Below are 25000 nucleotides of genomic sequence, written 5' to 3' on the forward strand. Positions count from 1 at the left end.
CATCCAGCCCAGTATCCCAGTTAGACTGGGACTGGAATTAAATTAGACTTAAAATATGGGAGAAAAAAAAATGTAATTCTAACAAAAATTATTTCAAGAAGTTCATACTTTGTTTTCACAACGGCAAGGATAATTTTTTGATTGAGGATTTTCAGTCATTGGTCTGCTCATGAATATTAAATATGTAAAAAGACAGGAAGCCAGGCCGGACTTATACATCTTGATAACTGTTCATCTTAACCACAGAAGACAGAAGCTGACTTCAAGACAACATCCTCCTTTTTAATGTAGAAACGTTGACGGTGACTTCAGACATAAAGAGTTTTAATCTTCCTGCTGATTCAACAGAGAGGAGCAGCGATGAGTCCAACAGCAGCCAGAGGATTCCTGTTCCTCCTCCTCTGTGTACAAGGTACTGTACATCTATATTTATATGTGAGGCCGTTAGCGCAGCTCAGACAAAAGAGGAAGCTGTGTTTTTAGTTAAGAAACAGATTTCATGTTTTAAAATGTGCTGCAAGATGAACTTTTCTCTCTTTAGATTGAAGTCTTGACAGGACGACCAACACAGAGCTGTTTTTAACTGCAGCAGCATCTCTGTACACTTTAACTTCAACATGATACACTTTAGAAACTGAAGAATTGTGCACCATCAAAGACAGTAAAGTTGTGTTTATGTGGATGAAAGTAATGACTGTACCAACATTAACAAAGAAAACATGCTCTGAATAATGTGTTTAGTCAAATTCATCCTGTTGTGTAACTTCCTCCAGTCGTTCATCAGCGTCTCCATCATGAGACAGAGAGGCTGTAACAGCCGCGTCTTAAAGGGGAAGTGTGGAGGATGGCGACATCTAGTGGTGACGTTGGAGATAGCAGTTGCTTTTTAATCTCTTTGTATCTCTAAGTATCCTCTACAACGACAGATTTTAAGAATAAACACATCTCCGTAACCGTCCGGGCTTGTAGGAGTCTAACAAATCAAACTAAATCCATTTTGCTTCACTATTAGTACCTTAAAGTTCACAAACCCGCCGGAGAGTTTTTTCTTCTTCTTTTGTTTCCGGGTCTTGCGAGCTTCCTGTCGGGCGGAGGATCTTTGGATCAGACAGCGCATGCGCAGAGTACTGAAGAGCGCGCGTCCGGCCATGCCTCTTGGGAAATGGAGTTTTCTCTTAAAACGTTTAACTTTTCCATTTCTGAACCGATTCACACAGTATTTCTTCTGAGAATCCTTCGAATGACCCCAACACTTTGTTTTTATTGCAGATTCTGGTTCTTTATGGTTTGTTCTTTCCAACAAGGGGTGTCATTAGTATGTGGGACCTTGGTAAGGGGTCTCAAGCACACATTAAGCAGATTACAGGAGTTTTATAGTTAATTCATTCACTGCCAGATGTGGAAAAGTTAGATTTTTAGGGGTTTAAAATAGTAATTTAACGTTTTGAAATGTAATTCACATCTGAAGTGTGTGTTTGTGTCGACGTTTGAAAGCCTTTACCAGTGAAATGTTTTTAAAAATCCCTCCGTCAGTGATCTGTTATCTACATTTCACACTATTTGCCATCGCCTAAGTGTTCTGTATTTCTCTGCAGCAGCCGGACCACAGACAGAAAACCACAGAGCAAATAGACTCTTTTTCTCATGAACTGAACCCTTCTAATATTTAATCTTCTGCTTTTTAATATCTTATTAACTGTGTTTAAGTTGACGGGTTCAATACGTCGCTGTTCCTTCCACCTGCAGAGATCACGTGCACATCGTTGACTCTTTCTTCACTTTATTGACTCTCAAGTAAAACTAAGATCTCTGTTCACTTTGGCAGAAACCAGAAACAACATTAAAATATGACATTAAACTATCAGAAGAAACGTGACAGAATAAATCTTGGTTCACATAAACGTTGTCTCTCTGAGTTAAAGTGGGATGTTCTGAGTAACGCAGCTTCACACACTGAAGCTCCTTCACTGCATGAGAGTCTGTCCTCTGATGTTGTTCTGAGTGTGACTGTGGTTCCTGATGTGCTCTGTTGTGTTACAGTGATACACAGTCAGGGTGGCTGGGGAGTGACCTACACATCTACTGGCGTCTGTGCTGGGAAAGGATCATCAGTGAAGATGTTCTCCAGCTACACACACCCATCTAGAATAAAGAGCAGTGACATCAAGGACACATTCTGGTTCACTAAAGAGAAAGATGGTGAACCTGTGGATCTGAGATCAGACCCTCAGTATTCAGGTCGTGTGCAGTACTTATGTTATGAGGCAATATGCTTTCTGAGGATCTCAGACATGAGAGAGAGCGACTCAGCTGAGTACAAATTAATGATCACAACAAACAAACCAGCAGATAAATATATTGGTTCACCTGGAGTCACTTTGTCTGTCACAGGTAACATTTTAATTCTCATGTTAATCGTCTCCAAAGGTTCAACATCTAGAAAACTAGAATATAAATGTTTTGTTTGTATGTTGACAGTTTAATAAAATAACTTTCCTGTTCCTTCTTCTCAGATCCAGGTCTCCAGGTGGAGGTGAGCAGCTCAGGTCCTAACAAGGTGGATCTGAAGTGTCTCAGTAGTGATGATCTGCCTTATGGTTCGTCCTACATCTGGTACAAGAATGAACAGAAGATCAACAGAGAATCTTCTTCTTCTCTTTCAGTCTCCTTTGGTTCATCAGACAGTTTTTTCTGTGTTGTAAGACGACAAAAGAATCTCTGTTCTCCTCCAGTGTGTAAGTTTCCACCACCGTGTCAGTCTGTGGAGGTTCAACATTTCATATGAAGACACCACATTTTAATTAACACACACACACACACACACACACACACACACACACACACACACACACACACACACACACACACACACACACACACACACACACACACAGACACACAGGCCAGAGTCTTCTAAATGTAGATGGAGCTGTTTATTTACTTACTTGAAAAGTGACCTGTAACAAGGATGTGTGGAGTTGTTGAGGATCACAAATGATTAAAGGTTTGTTGTCGTCAGTTTCCAGCAGCAGGAGTCTCATCTGTGAAGAGCTCCAGGATCAGCCCTCTGGACAGCTGATAAAGAATAGGGATAGTTTGAAAGAAATGTTACATAGAATAGTTAATTGTCTTTAATAACATATTATAATATTTAACTGTTTACTCATGTCTCCTCCAGACGCTCCAAAGCGTCCCTCTGTGTCAGTGAGTCCCTCTGGTGAGATAGTGGAGGGCAGTTCAGTGAATCTGACCTGTAGCAGTAATGCTAACCCAGCAGCTAACTACACCTGGTACAAGAGGGATGGAAACCTCAAACTTCTCAGTGAAGGACCTCAGCTCGTCTTCAGCTCCATCCAGTCGTCTGACTCTGGACACTTTTACTGTGAAGCTGAGAACCAGCTGGGGAGGAAGAGATCTAAATTCATCTTTATTGATGTGAAATGTGAGTGAAACAGTTTATTAAAATCTAACAAACATCTTCAATGTGTCCGGTCTTTGCAGGAGAAGACTTCACTGATCATAACTACTTTCTTCAGCTCTACTTGCTTCACATTCAGTCTGCTGGAATTCACTGAGCAGCTTCAGGAGGTTTTAGGGTTTTATTCTGTTTTGAGTCCCAGTACATACTGAGTATGTTCATTCATGTCTCCTCCAGACGCTCCAAAGCTTCCCTCTGTGTCAGTGAGTCCCTCTGGTGAGATAGTGGAGGGCAGTTCAGTGAATCTGACCTGTAGCAGTGATGCTAACCCAGCAGCTAGCTACACCTGGTACAAGGAGGATGAAGACTCACCAAAAGCATCAGGACACATCTTCACCATCACTGACTTCAGAGATGAACACAGTGGGAATTATTCCTGTGAAGCCCAGAACACCAGAGGACGCAGTAACTCCACCTTGCACCTGAGTGTAGCAGCAGGTGAGTTCCTCCATGACACTAATCGTCTGGCAGGTTTATTCATGAATGATTAAGATCTGTTTATCTAATAACTGTCTCTCTCCAGTTGTGGATACAACAACGATGATACTACATAACTTCAGGTGGACTCTGTTGGCTGTGGGGCCGATTTCTCTGCTTCTTTTGTGTCTGTGGATGAGGTGAAGCAACAAGAACTGATCCTCACTGATCTTTTGTGTTGAATATTTGCTTTCATAGTTGTGGAGTTGTCAATAGATGTTTATTTTATTAATGTGTGTATTTGTGTGTTGTTGGACTCGATCCAGGAAGAAGAAAGCTCTGATCTCCACCAGTGAACCACATGAACCCAAAGAGGCTGTGGAGGTGAGAGAGACGTGTTTGTTGTTGTTATGAGGTCATAAACATAATATGTAACTTTATTAGTAATCTTTATTTTTACAAACCACCAATGTGTATTTACCTTCACGCATTTTCCAACCACATTTACTGCAAACATACTTTTTACTGAAGAGCATTTAAAAGTATGTTGGATACTTAGGTTTAGCCAACAACACTACCTAGTTACATTTAGCTAACAACACTATTCAGTTAAGTTTAGCCAACAACACTACTTAGTCAGGTTTAGCCAACAACACTACTTAGTTACGTTTAGCCAACAACACTACTTAGTTACGTTTAGCCAACAACACTACTTAGTTACATTTAGCTAACAACACTATTCAGTTAAGTTTAGCCAACAACACTACTTAGTCAGGTTTAGCCAACAACACTACTTAGTTACGTTTAGCCAACAACACTACTTAGTTACGTTTAGCCAACAACACTACTTAGTTACGTTTAGCCAACAACACTACTTAGTTAGGTTTAGCCAGCAACGATACTTAGTTAAATTTAGGCAACAACACTACTTAGTTAGCTTTTGCTAACAGCACTACTTAGTTAGGTTTAGCCAACAACACAACTTAGTTAGGTTCAGGAAAAGATTGTTAAATACTTAGTTAGGTTTAGTAATTTTTTGTTGGCTAACGTCCTAAACTAGCTAACTAATGCTAAGATGTTAATCAGTATCTTATCTTGCAGAAAATGAAGGACTCAGCTATAATTGAGAGCTTTCACACTGTTAATCCATAACTCACAACTCTCCTCTAGCGTAGAGTACTGAGACTGAGACTCTGTAATCTAAACTTTGAGGATATCTGCAGTCGGACTTCCAGGTTTCAAACACAGCGCTGGAGGCTCAACAGGTTCTGCTCCTCTAGCTACAGTTGCTAATGAAGGATTGTCCAGCGGTCGTTCTAGGGAGCGGCTTCACAAAGGGTCACATGTTTCTGAATGCCATCCATCGGGCCTTTGACTTTGTTGTCTCTCCCCATCAGTTGGACGTTTTTCCCGTGTACGATAACATCTCAGACACGGCAGCTCAGCCAGAAGACACCGAGGAGCAGGAAAGCCAGATGTGAAGGTGAGCCAGGTTTCAGTCTGCTGCATGGGGGGAAAAGACCTCGACTCAAAACAACTTCCTACTCATGTTTCTGAGAAATAACTTCATGTGTTTTTCTTCAGATGCAGTGAAACCAGAGGGAGACTCACCTGGATGGAAACAGAGAGAAGAACACTGAAGTGGACATATTCACCTTCAGCACCAAAAGTTATTATCTCAGGTCTTTACAACGTTACAGCAACAGTTGTTATTTTAATCTCTTTAATCCCTCTGTTTAATTGTACTTCAATGTTCTTTTATTTAGAGCTTTGAATTGCTTTGTTGCTGAAATGAGCTTTATAGATAAACCTTCCTTGCCATGTAGTTTTTTGGAAGCAGCGACATGTAGCAGAATATTCATAATGCAAGCTTTATTTGTACCTGTGCAGGTACGTTACATACAGAAGTGCATGATTTAACTTTGATGTAATGAATTGCTTTTAATAAATACTGATCACCATCAGATGCAGTCTTCCTTCATGGGATTTAAAGGTCAAAGGGCAGAAATAAAATGTAATTCATAAAATAAATGGTCTACTTACATAAAAACACTTAACACAAAATATATTTCACAACAATTATTACAGGATGCTGCAGGAAACCGAGGAAGTCAACGGGACAATAGTGTAGAATCAAAACATTTTATTTATTGAATTGGATGTGATTTTACTGGTGGTTTAATACTCCAGATTTATGATAAACTGCTTAGAAACTATAACTTCTTATCACATGATTTCATGTCAGTTCAGTCCAGGTTGTTGAGACTTGATTCTGTTTCGCAACATACTTAATAAAATATACTTTACAAGATATTTTTTTTATAAACAATGAATACATTTTTTTGATGATTATCACACTTGTTTGTTTCTGTTTAAGGCAAATCCACATTTATTATATTATATATGTACATATACACATTATATATGTGTATATATATATATATATATATATATATATATATATATATATATATATATATACGCTTTCATTGTATCCTTCCATCATCATCATCACTCTTCAACAGCACGTTAAAGCCTCATTGCAGCGTTGAGATGACAGAAGAGCTCAACTCTTCTTAAAAGGACTGATGGTCCAGATTATTTTATTGACCATAAGTAAAGTAGATAAACAGCATCAGCACAAACATTTACTTAATTTAAACATGACTGCCCCCTGCTGGTGCTGCAGAGTCACTGTCTTTAACGCATTAAAGATGAGATGAAGACCGGTTTTACAAAAATGATGAAGTGGTCATAATCAGACTAAAAGAGGTCTCGCTCATCCATTCAGCTTATCTATTAGCTCTATTTGAATAATTTAAACTGATATAGTACAGTAACCCTTGTGTGACAAGCTGTGTGGTTTTAAAACAAATTAAAAAATAGTTTTGTTATGAATCATAACTGATCACAACATTATAATAATTTTATTTAAGTCGCACCTTTTTAAAAACAAGGGTTACAGCAAAGCAGTCAGACATAACTTAAATAGCGGTGTAACAAAAAGGAGATAATGAATACAACAAAAAGAGCGAATTGAATAGAAATAGAGAATATGAAATATACAAACAAAAGAACTGCATAATGCCTGGATGTTTTAATGCGATGTCACGTTCACTCTGAATGAGACTAGTGTTGTTGTTTGGGGAGTTGAACAGACTTCTGATTTTGAGTTATTGAGTTGTAAAACGTTTCGTGCCGTCCACCAGTTGATCTCAGAGACTCGTTGGGTCACCAGGTGTCAGGAAGGTTTACCTGCGTGTCGTCTGCACGGCAGTGAACAGGTACCTCGTGTCGGTTGGAGGATTTGCCCGAGTGGAAGCACGTGTATATAGAAAATAGAAGTGGTCCCAATATTGAACCTTGCGGTACACCACAGGTAATGTGTGCCGTGGAAGACGAGTTCTTTCTAAAAAGATACGAGTAAACGCAACATTGATCACAAGTCCCCCAAACAGTATTTTTTTTTCCTTTTTGAAACGATAAAGCACTGTCCACTTCTTCAACCACTATTTTAACCATTTTCCGTTCGATTATGTTTAAAATCAGGAGACTAAAACACTTTCCTCTCTCTCTAAAGCCTTAAGAGGAAACCGTTTCGCCGTGGTATTTTTTTGGGGGAAAATTAAAACTCAGATCTCTAAAATTGTCCTTAAAATCAACCGGATGAGCCGTTCTCGGCGCGGAGCATCGGCTCTCCGGCCTCGGTGCGACGGCCTTCACCCGCCTTCGTTTGTCGGGTTGTCGTCGTTCCCATTTCAATGTCCGTCGTCGTCCTCCATCCTGTGAACGTCTCCTCTGTGAAGACATAGAAAACCACTTTGAGACACAAAGTTCACACAACTCAGGAACGTCTGTGCAGGTCGCTGAGAACGTAGATATTTTTATATCATAATTTTTTTTAAATTTTTTTGGACCTCAAACTGTTTAAACTGTTAAAATATTATGGCAGACATAAGTAATACATGAATAATACTTTTAATCATGTATTTATGGCCTATGACATTATTAAAGTTTGTATCATGTTTTAGTTTGAACATAAACATGTTTGTTGTCATTTTCTTTTCTATGAAGTGCTGTAAAAGATATTGTGTTCTTTATGAGCAGTAACGGTCCTGAAATAAAGGTTAAAGCGGTTCGCTGCTGAAGTCTGCTCAGGTTTGGGTCACAACAAGCTCCACGGTGTTTATGGTGTAATGTAAGTAATGTCTTTATGTCACAACACCCGCAGTGAACCCGGTCAGAAATCAGCTGCCGTCACATTCAAATGGATCTCTCATGGACCTGGATCAAGTCCTCCCTGTGCTTCACGGGCTCTTCACTCAAAAAGTCTCTGAAGTCTCTGCAACACGAGTCAGGACTCAGATGTGTTGATGAAGAAGCGGCGCACGCTTAACGGACACTTTGGTCCCAAGAGAGTCGCCTCCTTCGGCCAGACGGGGACTAACAGACAGCTATGAACATGAACATCTGGGGGAAACGGTCCCTTAAAGTACGTGAACTTCACCACTGACAACATGTTGCAGAGCGGTTTGTAACTTACTGATCGCTTCACGTTTCCACAGAAGAAGAACAACAACAACTACAACAACAACAACAAGAGCAGCAGCAGCAACACCGAGGATGATTTTCTTTGCAGCATCTGAAGGAAAAGCAGAGTTCATGAGAACAGCCGGATCAAAAAGGTTTTATTCAATGTGGTCATTAATTCTGATGATTCATCTGCAGTGAACTCCTCGTCAGTTAAAGAAAACATCATCTAGACGCAACGCAGTCAGCTCATCTTATGTGCTGTAAAATGAAGAGAATCAAACTTCCCTAAAGAACTTTTAAAAGCACATTCACCTCGATCTGGAGACTCTGGTTCGTCCTCCGCTGGAGCGACAGTCGTGCCGTTACCGCGTCTCTCTGTCCGGTTCTGTTGGTCTCTGGGTACTTTAAAAACACATTTACACACAGAATGTTCTGAGTACTTCGACCTCGGGTGAGTGATAACTCGTAATAATGATTTTGAAATTATTTAGCCAACGTTAGGTCTGAGGCGTTCGCTACAAAGGCTAGCTTGCAAGCTAGCTAACGCTAGACAGGGTGCAGTCAGTGAATCATCCCTCCCCCCTTATTGCAGTTTTCTTTTGTCTGACCTGTCTTTATGTCGTGTACTAGGTAACAACAAAAATCAATAAATATCATTTTGAAATAAAAAAAAGAAAGTTATAATTGTTAATAGTTTAACAAATATAATAACCACAAAGAAATAAGAATACAGTTAAATATAAATTGTCTAATTTATGTAATACTTTGACGCTGTAGACTACTGCCTAATAGTCTCATTATTACCATTTGATGAAAATTGCTCATATACTGTAAGTATATGTATATTTATTACATATACTTTGAACAAAAGGTTAAATGTTATTTCACAAGCTTCAACAATCGCCCCAAATTTCTTTTTTTTTTTAAGTGCCCCTGGTTTTCAGTCAATGGGGCAAAAATTGCCCCCTAAATAATGTAAATTTCTTAAAGTATGAAGCTGCTTACCAACGATAAGATGGAAAAAAACCCAGACATCCGGTTTTGTGACCATGAATTCGTACGTTCCGTTGTCGGACAGACGGGCCGAGGAGATGGTGAGGTTCATGACTCCTCTCTTCAGAGCTTCATGATCGAGGGTGGTCCGGCCTCTGTATTGATCCATCTGTGGATCATTATAGTCCCGTCCATCTCGATAGGCGCAGACGACTTCCTGCTTGTTGTCGTTTCTCTTGACATCCAGCGTGCGAGCAGACAAGTCGTCCCTTGAATCCAGATGGCACTGAAGAAGAACATCCTCATTTTCCACGACCTCGATTGGCTGCGTCTGGCAAACGGCACGAGGCGCTCCTGAGAGACAAACGTTACATTGAGACGGGTCAGAAGACTCATTCACCTGCGTTTGCATCACACAGTTCAGTTTCATCCACATTCAGACACAAACCCACGGGTCCTCTTTAATAAACTGGAGAACCACGAGTGGGTTCAGGTCAAAGATTCATGAATACAGCCGCTGCAAAGCCGCTTTCACTCCCGTGAAGTCACATTGTGTCCGACACGGTCGAAATAGTTCAGAGGTGGCAGGCTATGGCGCCGCAGAGCTAGCCGGCTGCGGCTAGTGTGAGAGCAGGCCGGCCATCCGGCTTGACCCCGGAGCGAGCCGTGGCTCTCACTCTAATAATATAAACTTACCAGTTACAGATTCTGCAAAAAAGAAAGATACTCGTGAGAGTTAAAAGTACAAGCGCCATTATGAACTCGGTAAATAAGAAGTTTCAGCATCAGCTTTATAAACACACGAACAGCAGAAACTACGTCCTCTCCTCCCTTTTCTATTCCGAGGCAGAAATGAGTTGTCCTGTCGCAGTTTGAGTGGTTGAAAGACTACAAAGCACAGAGAGGTCCACGTCCACCTCAGAGCGGCAATAAGAGAATAAACAACTTGTCGCCTGAAAAATGTATGTAGAACATTTCAACTTACAGTTAAGGGAGTTTTCTTCTCCGCCATTTTTCTCTGTGGCTGGTTTGAAATGCATTTTGGGATTTCTACAAATACAGTACAAATCTGGAGTACTGTACTCCAGATTTGCTTTCTTTTGCCTGACTGTCTGTCTCACTAAATTACACATAAAACAACAAAGAACATAAAAAAGAAACATACACTTTTATTAATCGGTTAGACAGGCTTCTTCTACTGCACTTCTACATTGCACAACCGTAGTTGTTGACGTGAATAAACACTTAAACTCCAGTTTATTAGGTACACCTAATACACCGTTTTCTCTTCAACACATCTACTCTGAAAGAAATTCACCTCGCATTGGCTGTCCGCCCAGAGCCAGGCAGGGACTCAGATGAAAGTTTCTAGAGCCTGTAGGGATCTAGACGGAAACATTGGTTAGTCAGAAACGCTTCGACGTGTGAACTGAGGGAGGGATCGAACCAACTGGGACTCGACCGGCTACCTTGTGGTAGCGGGAAGACCTCTCATCCCCCTGAGCTACAGCCACCCCCTATGTTGAGGTTACGTTGTTTTCATAGTTTTACTCGATGCAGATTTACAGCCGCATCGGTCACTGTGTACCAGAAACACCCACAGCGTCTCGTAGATATTAAAGCTATCACATACCAGAATGGTAATTATGTAATATGTAATAACTTTAATCTAATCAATTATCAAATCAATGATGATTAGCCAATCATCTAACCTATGTGAAGCTTGTAGCTAAGGTTATTTTATTGTACACACTCAACTTTTATTATTTGGGATTACAAAAACAACAGCTTTCAGTAAAGTGATCACTGTTCATTTTGGATGAAAACGACAGAAGTAGAAAAGCATCATCACTATCACAAACTGTAAAGGAATACAATTAATCAACTTAATTCTCCCTTAAGATCATTTGTTTTTCCCTCCAGATAAGAATATTAAAACAGACTTAGAGCAAAATCCCATGAACTTACCAGAGACCGTTTCTGCAAACAGAAAAATACTCAGAAGAATTAAAAGTATCCGCTCCATTATGAGGTCAGTACAGTGAGTGAAGCGTGCTGCCTTGTCAAAATAACTATTTAAAGCATTTGAGTATTTGGCCCGCGGAACAATACACACCGTGAACTGAGTGTAACGACGTCGAGTGCTGAGCCTATTCCGATTCGTTTATCTGCCGATCGGCAGTCACGTGACTTTGTGTTCACATCTGCGTTTTGAAACAGTCAGTGCGGTTACATGGATTCGAGATATCTGCATCGGTGAAGTTTGGTCTCCTCATTGGGGGAGCGCAGGGTGCTCACCTGAGGAGCGTTGGCTGTGTAAAAACCCGTTTTCATGCGTCCATGAGTCATGCTTGCTGTGTTCACACCGTCTACCGTGGCGATCTTTTCTGACTTTGGTTTTTAGAAGTCCGTAAAAAAAAAACATTCCAGACGACACTTCAGCAAATGTTCGAGGATGAGGCGAAATGTGTTTCTGAGTACATTTTTATTTTATCTTGGAGATCGACGGGTTGGCGACCACTGCGCTACAGAGACGTCGGAGCCAGCGGTTCATCTGAAACAGTCCTGCCCAGATCAGGCCTCTCTCGGCGGGCAGCAGAGCGCGGACAGCGCGGTGGTTACGGGTCACACCGGTCCCGCGACCAGGATCACAACTTGTCGCATAACTTTTTAATTCGTCTGATTCTTGACAAACCGACCACAGATTTGATCCTTAAACAACTAACTTCTCGCCTGAAAACATCCTGAAATTACATTTTGTGACTCAACAACAGTAGTATTTAGAGAACGTCAACTTTTGGGTGTGAGTTTTCTCGTCCGCCATTATTCCCCGTTTGTTGGTACGAAATGCATTCTGGGATATTGGCTGTGTCAAGTACGCACAAGCCTCCTCTAAATAAGTCACATACAGGCTTTTTTTTTTTTTTTACCGTGCTCGGCGAGAAGCGGAATGAATTGGATGTCTGCATGTGTTTGTGTGACACCACTGGCCGTTTGTGACGTTTTGACTAAAAATGACAGCAGGAAGATATTTTGACGTTTTGGTCGATTTTAGTCGTCGACTGCTGACAATTATTCATGTTAAAGTGTTTCATGTTCGACCGTTTTTCACGACCGTATCGATCACGTAGTGACTTGACGAACGTTAATAATAAGCTAATAATAAACTGTTTTGATGTAAAAAAAAAACTAAAAAAAAACACAACAACAAACAACAAAACAAAACAAACAAAATAAATTCAAATAAAACCAAATATAAATAAAGTTACTCCTATGTGCCGGTACTCACATAAACACTACCAATATACCCAAATGCTTTAGATGAAAAAGTGCTTTGTATATTTCGTTGATTAAATCCTGCCTGCTGTGAGATGTGAGTGATTGCAATGACAATAATGTTGAACTTGAATGAGAACAAATGATGACCTTCATTTTATGAACCTCCTCCACCGACTGTGGTGCTGTTGAAATGGCCAATGTCTTGACTGTATACACGGACAAATGGTCTGACCATCTCCGCTTTACTTCATAGTGAAAGGATGGGATGGTGACGGAAAAAACGGTTTTATAGGTAATAGGATCTTTAGATCCATCAGTGTATGCTGGGGTAAATGATTCATATGTTATTTTTAACCTATCCTCTACCATTCCTGCTATATTACAAATGTTTTAAGTGTCTAGGTTTTGTTCAAACTGAGAAAAAATGAATCAACTAATACTGAGGGGAATAACCAAGGTGGTGTTACAGATAGCGCCACAGTAGAAGTATATCTGATCTGAATCCCATGACCTTTGCAAATTGTCCTCTATGTTCCACTTGAAGCAGTCCCGTTTTGCCCTTTCGCTTTACCAGGAGCACCTATGCGCTCGGGTGCTTGTCCACGGTATGACCTTGCAGATAATCCCAATAGCTCAACATCAATTTCTTACGTCTCAACTGCAGCGGCATCTCCCCCACCTCCACCTGAAAGCATCCATCTCAAAGCACCACAACAGAGTCTCAGAGCTTGGGCTTGTACCATTTCCAACTTTTTTAATGATGTTTTTGCCGCAGTTCCAAACGCGACACATCCATAATCAAAACCTGATCTCATCAGCGCAATCTAAAAGTTCTTCATTTCAGGCCTGCTGGCTCCCCATTCCGACCCGGTTAGACACCTCATCACATTTAAAATATTTTTACATTTCCTAACTATATATCCTCTAAATCTGCTCCTTTCATGTTAGCTTGTCATTGAACCACACCCCTAGAAACCTAAAAACCTTCACTTGTTCAATAATTTGTCCATACAGCTTTATCTGCGACACCACTCCTCTCTTCCTAGTGAAGCACATTGTTTTAGTTTTCTTTCCCCACAGAAAACTTGAATCCACATGCATAAGACCATCTTTCCACTTCGTTCACAGCCTCCTGTACCTTCCCTTGCATATTTTATGTTCTTCCCCCTCTTCCACAATGTACCATCATCTGTGAATAGGGATCGTCCAATATCACTCTGAATTCGAAGGAACACATCATTTATCATGATGGAGAACACTATTGGACTAATTAAATGTGAGTTTCCTTTCCTCAATCCCGTTAAATATCGTCTGAAGGGGCGGCGTTTATGTTTTCCGGTTTGTTCAGATGAAAGTTGCCGAAAGTCAGGAAAGTCTGTAATATATATAATCATTTGACTGCTCCTTGCTGGTGTTACGCAGTCACTGTCTGGGTTTCTCTTTATCTCGGGAGCAGTTTCAGGTGAATCATTCATAAAGAGTACACAGCGATGTGTTCAATGCTTCTTGATCACATGTTATTGTTGTAATCTCTGTGAGTTAGTTTGGATGAAATGTTTGATGCAGAACACCGTGGTGTTTTTTGTCATTTACTTCAATAAAGGATTTGTGAATTATTTTCTCCACCATGAATCAGACATCAAATCACAGAAATAAGAGCAGAAAAAAAACACTTGACATCAGGTATATGTGTTCATACAGTATATATTTATTTGAAAAGCATGGTTGATTAACATCTTCCTCACATCTCACAATAAATTACAACGACCAAAAGAAACAAGAAATAACAAGGAAATAAAACATCACAAGACAAAAGTCAAGAAGCATAAATATTAAAAAGTGCAAGATTGGAGCTCTTTGGAGCATTTTGATTGCTTCACCACAGCTCTCAACATGTCGGAGGCGAGTCGACAGCTCGCAGCTAACGATGCTAACATTGCTAGCTGCAGAGAAAGAGCTGGCAGAGTTTATCTGAGGGGGGAACAGGAGCTCCTGCAACTCAGCGTCCTTTAAGCGAGTGAATGCAACGCCGCTAGAGTCTGAAACCTTCCGGTCCCTTCGGCTCGGCGAGCCGGAGATCCGAACTCTGACGTTTATTCCTCCTCCAAAACACGAAATGTGAGACGTCAGAGTTCAGCCACGTGAAAACAACGGGGGGGCCGAGCAGCCTGGAAGACTTATGGAGTAAAGAACCGGGGGAATCCAGGGCCTCGTTTTGACAGCGTTGATTCTCCCAAAGAGGGAAGTCCACTTCTCCAAACGCGATTTTACCCGTTTTCAACGAGACGGGAATAAATAATCTCTAATAAAATACATTAAAAATCAGGAGACTAAAACACTTTCCTCTCTCTCTAAAGCCTGAGGAGGAAACTGTGTCGCCGTATATTTTTTGGGGGGGAAATTGAAACCCAGATCTCTAAAATTGTCCTTAAAATCAACCGGATGAGCCGTTCTCGGCGCGGAGCATCGGCTCTCCGGCCTCGGTGCGACAGCCTTCACCCGCCTTCGTTTGTCGGGTTGTCGTCGTTCCCATTTCAATGTCTGTCGTCGTCCTCCATCCTGTGAACGTCTCCTCTGTGAAGACATAGAAAACCACTTTGAGACACAACTCAGGAACGTCTGTGCATGTCGCTGAGAACGTAGACGGAAATCTTGGGAAACGTTCACTTAAAGTACGTGAACTCCACCACTGACGATAAAATGTTGAAGGGCAGTTTGTAACTTACTGATCGCTTCACGTTTCCACAGAAGAAGAAGAAGAAGAACAACAACAACAACAACAACAACAACAGCAATGAAGACACCGAGGATGATTTTCCAGACAGCCGGGTTCTTTGCAGCATCTGAAGGAAAAGCAGAGTTCATGAGAATAGCCGGATCAAAATTGTGATTTTTATTATTCAATGTGGTTATTAATTCTGACGATTCATCTGTAGCGGCCTGTGCTGGAGTACAAGAAGCTGACCCGCGGCAGACAGAAAGTACGCCGTTCACCATATGATGTCGAGAGTAATGATTCTATGGCGACTGTGTCGCAGTGACGTGTAGCGAGCTATAAATGAGCCGTCTGACGGCAGAGACTTCAAGTAGCTCATGATGACGCCATGAGAATATTCCTGAAGAGAGACGGTGTCGTACCAGTGAAGTGTTTGTGGCTGCAGGAGTTCATACTTTACAAACTGTTTAAGAACTCTCGGTTTCATCAAACATAAAGTATTTTATTCTATTTAATGTTCCGTCTTATCTGAACCCCGAGTCTGAAATGAAGTCTGATTGATACAGAGAACTCTTTGTCATTTAAAGAGAGACGGCGAAGGGCAGGTTCAAGGCGACGCCGCGTCACATGACAGCTGTTCTTGTACTCGTGGAGACTGGAGAACAAAGTGTAAACACTCAAAGACATTTACCTCGATCGTCTGACTTGGTCACTTCTTCCACCGCAGTTCCAGTTGTGCGGGAAACATTCGTCTTTGTCACATTTTTCTCTGTTTCAAACGACACAAAACACAGTTATTCTTTATTCGCAGGTTTCATCGTATGAATCCTAAACTGACTGATAAAAGTATTAAGCTGCTTACCAACGATGAGATGGAGAGCACACCTGACATTCAGTCCTGGGACGAAGCATTCGTACGTTCCGTTGTCGGACAGACGGGCCGAGGAGATGGTGAGGTTCATGACTCCTCTCTTCAGAGCTTCATGATCGAGGGTGGTCCGGCCTCTGTATTGATCCATCTGTGGATCATTATAGTCCCGTCCATCTCGATAGGCGCAGACGACTTCCTGCTTGTTGTCGTTTCTCTTGACATCCAGCGTGTAAGCAGACAAGTCGACCCGTGGATCCAGATGGTACTGAAGAAGAACATCCTCATTTTCCACGACCTCGATTGGCTGCGTCTGGCAAACGGCACGAGGCGCTCCTGAGAGACAAACGTTACATTGAGACGGGTCAGAAGACTCATTCACCTGCGTTTGCATCACACAGTTCAGTTTCATCCACATTCAGACACAAACCCACGGGTCCTCTTTAATAGATCAGAATCAGAATCGTTTAATTGCCAAGTAAGTTGTACAACAAGGAATTTGTCATGGCGGGAGGTGCATCATATCAGTAACTAAGAATAACAACAAAAACAACAACAAAGAACATTTAACTATACAAAGTGAAAGGAAAAAACTTCAGGTAGAAACAAGTAAGTGATAAGTACATAAGTAAGGATGCAGTAAATATAAGTTTAAAATAAAAATAAAACGATCAATAATAAAAATAAAAGGTAAAGTGCAAGGAATGAGGTTATTTATTTTTTGAAAGTGACAGGTGAAGGTAAAGTGGCGAGTGACTTTAAATGTGCGGTGTGGAGAGATGTGCAGGACAGAAGGAGAGAAGGGAAGGTCCCTGGGAGACAGAGTCAGTCACTGCTAGTAATAAACTGGACTGAGAAATGTGCACAGCGCGCACCCGCGCACCCGGACAACTCTGTGCATTTTATGCAGCGCCGGTGCGCACCTGCCCTCCTGTGACGCGGCAGCGCTGGTGCGCGTCACTGGAGGGCAGCCGGAGATATTTAGACGTTTTGATCGATTTTAGTCGTCGACTGCTGACTGCGACGATTATTCATGTTAAAGTGTTTTATGTTCGCCAGTTTTTCACGACCGTATCGATCACGTAGTGACTTGATGAACGTTAATTATAAGCTGATAATAAACCGTTTCGACGTGAAACATGTAATCAGAGGGAATGATGTGCATTTATCAATTTAAAGTTAATCGACCACAGATATTAAACAGTATCGAACAAAGTTTTCATCCATGTTTTTATACTTTAAAAAGAAGACGTTGTGTTGTTGTTGGCAATAAATGCAATGAATTAAATAGCTCTTAATGTAAAGGTCTCTAGTAAAAGACATCTCAAAACAATATAATTTTAAACTAAACAACTTAATTCTCCTTTAAGGTAATTATTATTATTATTTTTTAATATTAAAACCACACAGACTTAGAGAACAATAATATGAACTTACCAGAGACTGTTTCTGCAAACAGAAAAATACTCAGGAGAATAAAAAAGGTTGGCTTCATGATGAACTCAAAGCAGTGAAGAGAAGAGGAGCTGTGATCTCTGAGAGGACGTCTGTCCTTTTAAAGCCGCTCAGAGGGGGCGGGGCTTATATTCATCGGTTTGCTGTGACCCGAGTTAAATGCTGCAGAGAGTGCGGCTCCGCACTGTGGTCCGTCCGTGCGGCTCGCACCACAGAGCCGCACAAACCTGTTGACAAACCTAGTTCCGCACTCGTTTCCGGACCAGAGGAGACCGATCTTTCCAGACTGTTTCTCCCAGGCTTTGGACGGTCTTCTCCCTGCGCTCCATGAAGTCTGTTGACTCCTTCAAAAGACAACTTAAGACCGTTTTATTTGTCCAGGCGTTTACTTTAAAAAAAAAAATCCATTTTTAATTTAAAAAAAAAAAAAAAAAAAAAAAAAAAAAAAAAAAAAAGGCGCTGTACAAATAAAGCTTACTAACTTACACGGCCGCAGAGCAAGCCGGCTATGGAACCGAGGACACGGGGCTTCATAGCCGGCTAGTTCCGCAGCCGTGTCCCCGGTCCCATTACCGGTTTGCTGTGACCAACAATGTCAATGACTCCGCAACCGGACGACGGATACGGTTGTGTAAAATGCTGCAGCGCGTGCGGCTACGTAGCTGGGGACACGGCCGCGGAGCAAGCCGGCTATGGAACCAGGGACACGGGGCTTCAGAGCCGGCTAGCTCCGCGGCCGTATCCCCGGTTCCCCGGCTCTGTCGCCGGCTAGTTCCGCGTGCATGTCCCCGGCTCTATCGCCGGCTAGTTCCGCGTCCATGTCCCCGGTTCCCCGGCTCTATCGCCGGCTAGTTCCGCGTCCATGTCCCCGGTTCCCCGGCTCTATCGCCGGCTAGTTCCGCGTCCATGTCCCCGGTTCCCCGGCTCTATCGCCGGCTAGTTCCGCGTCCATGTCCCCGGTTCCCCGGCTCTATCGCCGGCTAGTTCCGCGTCCATGTCCCCGGTTCCCTGGCTCTATCGCCGGCTAGTTTCACGTCCATGTCCCCGGTTCCCTGGCTCTATCGCCGGCTAGTTCCGCGTCCATGTCCCCGGTTCCCTGGCTCTATCGCCGGCTAGTTTCACGTCCATGTCCCCGGTTTCCCGGCTCTATCGCCGTTTGCTGACAGAAAATCTCAACGACTCCGCAACCGGAAGTCTCCCGCGGAGGCGGAGCCGCTGAGATTTTCGAGTTCATTATGCAGCCGATGCTTTTTATCCTCCTGAGTATTTTTCTGTTTGCAGAAACGGTCTCTGCTAAGTTGCTTTAATATTCCTCTCTGGTGGAAACTGTTCTTCATCTGAAAGAAGAATGAAGTTGTTTTGTTTAAAATTATAGTCTGTTTGAATGAATGAATGAAAAGTACTTTATTAATCTCCAAGGAGAAATTTTTGTCATACTAGCAGCACTTGTTTGAGATGTTTTGTCATTTTATTTATATATATAAATATATAAATAAAGTGGGACCAAATGGGTTAAAGACGCTCAGGAGTTCAGGGGAATTTCAAGCACCATCAGCCCCGCCCGGAGTGTTTTTAAGTACCATAAGCCCCGCCCCCGCCAGATTTGCTGTGACCGAAGTTGAACAACTCCGCAACCGGAATTTGGATACGGTTGTATGAAATGCTGCACAGAGTGCGGCTTTGTTGGTCCGTGCGGCTCTGAGGTCCGTGGATCCACCGACTCGTTTCCGGACCAGAGGAGACCGATCTTTCCAGGCTGTTGCTCCCAGGCTTTGGACGGTCTTCTCCCTGCGCTCCATGAAGTCTGTTGACTGCTTCAAAAGGCAACTTAAGAGCGTTTTATTTGTCCAGGCGTTTACTTATTATTATTATTTTTTAAAGGCGCTGTACAAATGAAGCTTACTTACTTTCTTACTCTTCCCATTCTTCAATCCTTGTTTTAATCATGATGGTAAAAACTCTGCACCTCTGATCATCTGTCCTGTCAATCAAACTGACTAATTATTTTTTTTATGATCAGAAATTCCCTGAACAATAAAGCATTACCAACAACAATACTGACACAGCGGTCAATATTTAGACAACAATGAATCAGAGACATAAAAATAAAACAATTACATCAAATTTGAAATAAAAATACTTAATGTCATTTATGGTAATAAATATACATATTTAGTGATAATATATTTTGTAAATTAGTTTTCATTTTTATATGATGTCTCAGTAATCATTTGTGTCACTTAAACAGCTTCAGGGTTAAAGCATGAACATTAAAAGTATCTTTAAGTTCGTGTCACTCTTATAAAGGTGGATTTGTTTTCTACTGTGGCTTCTTGAAGAGACCTGAGAGCTCTGTCTGTTACGCTCAGCGATGCAGAGAAGCTGAAATCATCTTCAGAACGTAAATTACTGGACAAAAGTTGTAATTGTACTGATTTATATTTGTTTTAGTTTTAAATAAAGATCTTTCTTGTGGACTGTGGGTGTAACTGGTGATCTCTACAGATGTTAACAGGGAGGATGTCTTCTCAAATTATATTATGTTAAAGGAACAGTGTGTGACATTTAGGGGATTAATGAGCAGCAATGAAATATAATATTCATAACTATGTTTTTATCAGTGTACAATAACCTCAAACTAAGACTCGTAGTGTTTTCGTTAGCTTGAAAAAAGCTTTTAATGTCTACTTCCGGTACGGGACCTAGCTAACACACTTTTAGACCTAGCTAACGCACTTTTAGACCTAGCTAACGCACTTTTAGACCTAGCTAACGCACTTTTAGACCTAGCTAACGCACTTTTAGACCTAGCTAACACACTTTTAGACCTAGCTAACGCACTTTTAGACCTAGCTAACGCACTTTTAGACCTAGCTAACGCACTTTTAGACCTAGCTAACGCACTTTTAGACCTAGCTAACACACTTTTAGACCTAGCTAACACACTTTTAGACCTAGCTAACACACTTTTAGACCTAGCTAACGCACTTTTAGACCTAGACCTAGCTAACACACTTTTAGACCTAGCTAACGCACTTTTAGACCTAGCTAACGCACTTTTAGACCTAGCTAACACACTTTTAGACCTAGCTAACGCACTTTTAGACCTAGCTAACGCACTTTTAGACCTAGCTAGCGCACTTTTAGACCTAGACCTAGCTAACACACTTTTAGACCTAGCTAACACACTTTTAGACCTAGCTAACGCACTTTTAGACCTAGCTAACGCACTTTTAGACCTAGCTAACGCACTTTTAGACTTTTGATTGTGATATCGCTAAATAACGTCAAGAAAAGTGTACCTCCAACTGCACATCAACATTTTTTACCTCAGTGAGCCACAAACTAATGCTAGCTAACAAGAAGATGATATATAGTTAGTGACATCCTATGTGACCTGCTTCACCTTTTTGATCCTGCTGTTCTCATGAACTCTGATTTTCCTTCACATGGTGCAAAGAACTGGATTGTGAATCATCCTCAGTGTCCTCATTGTTGTCGGCGTCATTGTTGTTGTTGTGTTGAAAAGTAAAGCGATCAGTAAGTTGCAAACTGCTCTCCAACATGTTCTGCCTACATTAACAAGGGTAAATATACATATGAGCTTATTGCCGATTGACAATAGGCTTCAAAATGAGCCAGTCCCGTGCAGAATCGATCGCTGTGCGCAATGCATGCTGGTTAGATTTGTTTGTTTTATGACAAAACATTATCTGAATGGGGCATGCTGTGACTTGGAACGTATAAAACAAAAGTTATCTTTCTTTTTGTCCGAGAATAGGCGTGGAGGGCTTGCTGCGCTTGGTTTCCAAAAGGTTAAGTGACCATTTCCCCCCAAATGTTCATGTTCATAAATATCTGTTAAGTCCCCGTCTGGCCGAAGGATATGACTCTCTTGGGAAAGTGTTCGTTAAAAAAGCCGAAAGAGATCAAAAATATGATCCAATATTTCACGCTGAAAACAGATCAGTCTCTATAAAAATCAATAGTCGGGTACTGTCAAATAAATATATACTGTATGAACATATATACCTGATTTTTTCTTCCCTTATTTCCGTGATTTAATGTTTGATTCATGGCGGTGAAAATAAATCACAAACCCTGTATTGAAGTAAATTAAAAACACACCAAGGTGCTCTGCATCAAACATTTCATCCAAACTAATACAAAGAACTAATACATTTAACACATTGCTGTGTACTAATCATTAATACGTCACCTTAAACCACACTACAGATAAAGTGCAGACTACAGTAGTGTCTCTGTAAAGCTCTAACCTCCTCATGTTATACTTCCTATCTACATGTGTCGCTGAATCAGAGGAGGAAGTTGAATAGTGTGAAGTCTGTTCAAGCCTTTAACAAACGCTCCTTTCTGGTGTGAGCTGTGCTGCCATCTACTGGTCACAGGAGGGAAGCGCACCACAACTTTGGGGATTTGATGGACAAGACTGCCGTTATAAAATAAAAACGTCAACAAACGGTTTCCTCTTCTGCACGTCATTTTACTGTAGTGATACTTTACAGCAGAGTCATTTAATTCTTTACACAACGAGTTTTAATTCACTTTACGGCATCTGTTTAAGAACCAATGTTATTTCAGATCATGTAAAAAGCGAATGTCTCTCTCCAGAGCCAGTGTTCCTTCGGGGCTGCGGTAGAAACATGGCGGTGCAAGATGGCGGAATACGGAAAACGAGCCGTACCGGAAGTAGATATAAATAGCTTTTTTTAAGCTAACGAAAACATTACCAGTCTTAGTTTAAAACATAGTTATGAATATTATATTTCATTGCTGTTAATTAATCCCCTAAATGTCACACACTGCTCCTTTAACATAATATAATTTGAGGAAAGAAGTCCTCCCTGTTAACAGAGATCATCAGTTACACCCACAGTCCACAGGAAAGATCTTTATTTAAAACTAAAACAAATATCAATCAGTACAACTAACAACTATTACAACTTTTGTTAGAGATACTTTTTTGAATTTTTAAGTTTGAACCCTGAAGCTGTTTGAGTGACACAAATGATTACTGACGAATCATATTCAGATAACAAGAGATATCACTAATTATGTACATTTATTACCATAAATGACATTAAGTCTTTTTATTTTAAAATGTATCAGTTTGTCATTGTTCCATTTGTTTTTATGTCTTTAATATATTGACCGCTGTGTCAGTATTGTAGTATTTAAACTTTGTCTGATGTATAAATACCCTGGACGTATATAGACTACTTTAACGTGAATTGTTGGTAATGCTTTATTATTCAGGGAATTTCTGATCATAAAAAAAGAATTAGACAGTTTGATTCACAGGAGAGATGATCAAAGGTGCAGAGTTTTTACCACCATCATTAAGTTCAGGACTGAAGAATGGGAAGAGTTTCTCCTTGAAGGAGCAGCCAGTAAAGGAGTAGATAAGAGCTGCAGCTTCTACGTCATAGAAGGAGACCAGACCCTCCTCATAGTCCACAAACACCCCCACCTTCTGAGGCCCAGACTGCAGGGAGAGAACAACTGAAGGACCAGCAAGAGCTTTGTACTTATTTCCATTTCTCAACCGTATAGTCCAGTTGCCATTCTGAGGACTCAGTGTGATGCTTCCCTTCCTGTTGATCGACTCTCTGGTCACTCCCAAATCCCATTTAGTCTTTCCTTTAACTTGAATCTCAAAGTAAAATTTGCCTGCAGAGAAACTCCGCTTTCCCAGGACTAAAACACAACGAGTAAATCTCTCTAGGTTGTCTGGGAGATTCTGCCACGCATCACCAAGACTAACTTGTTTCCCGTCATCAGACAGGATGAGGTGAGGATGAGCTGTATCAGGATCAAGAGTCACATCCACTGCGAACTTCTGGACCCTCTTCAGCTCATCTTCAACCAGCTTCTTCATCTTTTCTCTGATCTTCTCCTCCAGCTGAGACACAGCTCTCCTCACAGTCCCCTCATGTGATGCTGGAGGAACACTGACCTTTGTCCAGTCCTTGGTGGGTGGTGGGAGGTGGATGTTTAGGGACTGGAAGCTCTGGAGAAGGTGGAGGTGGTCTTCAGAGAGGGAGAGCTTCTCCACCTCAGTGCTCCTCTTCATCAGCTCAGAGATTTCCTGTTCCAGCTCTTTGATGGAGTCTTCAGCCTGTTTCTTTGTTGTTCTCTGCTTCTCTTCTATCGTGTTGATGAGCTCCTTCAGTTTTCTCTCAACAGACTCCTTCAGATCAGTGAAGACCTGAACACCTTCTGCTTTCTCTCTGTCTGCATCTTCCTCACTGAGCTCCACGATGCGTTTGACCTCCTGAATCTTCAGTCGTCTCTGCTGGATAATCTCCTGAATTTCAGCCTCTGTCTTCCCCAGCTCAGCCTTCTTTCCTTCACATTCTTCTTTCAGAGGAACAACATCGTGCATCTTGTGGTCTGACACAGTGCAGAGCATGCAGACACACGTCTGGTCGGTCTTACAGAACAGCTCCAGAGGTTTATCGTGCTTCATACACATCCTGCCTTCCAGGTTCTCCACAGGGTCCATCAGCTGATGTCTCTTCAGGCCTGACATTGTCAGATGAGGCTCCAGGTGAGTCTCACAGTAGGAGGCCAGACACACCAGGCAGGACTTCAGGGCCTTCAGTTTGGTTCCAGTGCAGACGTCACAGGGAACTTCTGCTGGTTTGGACTCTTGTTGCTCCGAGCTGCTGCTGCTGGCCTTCTGTTGAGTCGAGTGTCTGAACTGAGAAACTATCTCAGAGAACAAAGTGTTGACCTTCATAACTGGTCTTGTGGTGAAAACCTTTTTACACAAGGGACACTGGCACCTGTCACTGGTATTCCAGTGTTTAGTGATGCAGTTTTTGCAGAAGTTGTGTCCACATGGTGTGGTGACTGGATCAGTGAACACATCCAGACAGACGGAGCACAGAAACTGATCTTCAGACAGCAGCCGTATCTACACACTGAGGACAAAAGACAAAGTGTGACTAAAAACGATTTAAATACATAATTAATTATTAGAACTTTAGTTTCATTTGACTCTCCTTCTTGTAAGTCTTCACTTAGGACCATCTGACCATGTGTCATACTGAAATGAAAAGAGTAACTTCCTGTTTGTTTAGGGCTGTGAGTTTGGTTTTAAGTTATTTAAACACAGTAACTATCATCAGCTGTCACTCACCAGTATTTGAGTGAGTGACAGCTTCTTGTTTCTTTCTTGTTAGTCTTGTTAGTTAGGCCATCTGACCATGTGTCGTAATAGAGAGTAACGTCCTGT

At 41.5% G+C, this 25000-nt stretch overlaps 5 protein-coding genes and 1 long non-coding RNA gene across 9 annotated transcripts in view; 2 read left to right on the top strand and 4 right to left on the bottom strand.

Moving 5' to 3' along the window:
- Positions 1-1150, bottom strand: part of LOC137798674 (E3 ubiquitin-protein ligase TRIM21-like) — an 8240-nt gene extending 7090 nt beyond the window's left edge. Inside the window, exon 1 of the mRNA XM_068595575.1 lies at positions 1016-1150. Within this exon, the coding sequence (XP_068451676.1) occupies positions 1016-1150 (135 nt within the window). The remainder of the gene's footprint in view (positions 1-1015) is intronic.
- Positions 1151-1317: 167 nt separating this feature from the next.
- On the top strand, positions 1318-5844 carry LOC137798675 (limbic system-associated membrane protein-like). The gene is made up of 9 exons (XM_068595576.1): positions 1318-1330; positions 2041-2238; positions 2514-2672; positions 3206-3442; positions 3656-3916; positions 4002-4095; positions 4222-4279; positions 5293-5378; positions 5480-5844. Exons 1-8 carry the CDS (start codon positions 1318-1320, stop codon positions 5374-5376), a joined length of 1104 nt encoding a protein of 367 aa, XP_068451677.1. The 3' UTR covers positions 5377-5378; positions 5480-5844.
- Positions 5845-6382: 538 nt separating this feature from the next.
- LOC137798707 (butyrophilin subfamily 2 member A2-like) lies at positions 6383-12237 on the bottom strand. Of its 4 annotated transcripts, none has more exons than XM_068595615.1 (5): positions 11720-12237; positions 9434-9775; positions 8741-8830; positions 8439-8537; positions 6383-7693 (listed from the first exon to the last, which is right to left on the bottom strand). In XM_068595615.1, exons 1-5 carry the CDS (start codon positions 11844-11846, stop codon positions 7554-7556), a joined length of 798 nt encoding a protein of 265 aa, XP_068451716.1. In that variant the 5' UTR covers positions 11847-12237; the 3' UTR covers positions 6383-7553. The 4 variants fall into 4 exon arrangements, with proteins under 4 accessions (XP_068451716.1, XP_068451719.1, XP_068451720.1 ...); XM_068595618.1 differs by lacking the exon at positions 11720-12237 and adding an exon at positions 11390-11525; XM_068595619.1 differs by lacking the exon at positions 11720-12237 and adding an exon at positions 10740-10753.
- LOC137798714 (uncharacterized) lies at positions 8029-16372 on the top strand. The gene is made up of 3 exons (XR_011079384.1): positions 8029-8387; positions 8461-8580; positions 16228-16372. It is a non-coding gene; the product is annotated as an uncharacterized lncRNA (long non-coding RNA).
- Positions 14426-18144, bottom strand: LOC137798708 (butyrophilin subfamily 2 member A2-like). Its single transcript, XM_068595620.1, has 5 exons — positions 17722-18144; positions 16279-16620; positions 16108-16185; positions 15427-15543; positions 14426-15274 (listed from the first exon to the last, which is right to left on the bottom strand). Exons 1-5 carry the CDS (start codon positions 17777-17779, stop codon positions 15135-15137), a joined length of 735 nt encoding a protein of 244 aa, XP_068451721.1. The 5' UTR covers positions 17780-18144; the 3' UTR covers positions 14426-15134.
- Positions 18145-23041: 4897 nt separating this feature from the next.
- LOC137798676 (E3 ubiquitin-protein ligase TRIM21-like) overlaps positions 23042-25000 on the bottom strand; it is an 8655-nt gene continuing 6696 nt past the window's right edge. Inside the window, exon 2 of the mRNA XM_068595577.1 lies at positions 23042-24679. Coding sequence (XP_068451678.1) covers positions 23042-24679 — 1638 coding nt within the window. The remainder of the gene's footprint in view (positions 24680-25000) is intronic.

This window comes from Clinocottus analis, unplaced genomic scaffold (assembly GCF_023055335.1).
Source record: "Clinocottus analis isolate CAN_PGR_092001 unplaced genomic scaffold, fCliAna1.0.p SCAF_31, whole genome shotgun sequence".
NCBI classification, from domain to species: Eukaryota; Metazoa; Chordata; class Actinopteri; order Perciformes; family Cottidae; genus Clinocottus; species Clinocottus analis.

Coding starts and splice junctions, on each gene's coding strand:
- LOC137798675 (XM_068595576.1), top strand. Junction 2,673..3,205: donor TTCTCTTTCAGTCTCCTTTG/GTTCATCAGACA, acceptor CCTCTGTGTCAG/TGAGTCCCTCTGGTGAGATA. Junction 4,280..5,292: donor AACCCAAAGAGGCTGTGGAG/GTGAGAGAGACG, acceptor TCTCCCCATCAG/TTGGACGTTTTTCCCGTGTA.
- LOC137798707 (XM_068595615.1), bottom strand. CDS start 11,846: ATGTTTTTTTTTTACGGACTTCTAAAAACCAAAGTCAGAAAAGATCGC. Junction 9,776..11,719: donor ACACAGCCAACGCTCCTCAG/GTGAGCACCCTG, acceptor TTTGTCTCTCAG/GAGCGCCTCGTGCCGTTTGC. Junction 8,831..9,433: donor TTTTTTCCATCTTATCGTTG/GTAAGCAGCTTC, acceptor GTGTTTTTAAAG/TACCCAGAGACCAACAGAAC.
- LOC137798708 (XM_068595620.1), bottom strand. CDS start 17,779: ATGAAGCCAACCTTTTTTATTCTCCTGAGTATTTTTCTGTTTGCAGAA. Junction 15,544..16,107: donor GACCAAGTCAGACGATCGAG/GTAAATGTCTTT, acceptor CTTTTCCTTCAG/ATGCTGCAAAGAACCCGGCT. Junction 15,275..15,426: donor GTGGAAACGTGAAGCGATCA/GTAAGTTACAAA, acceptor ATGTCTTCACAG/AGGAGACGTTCACAGGATGG.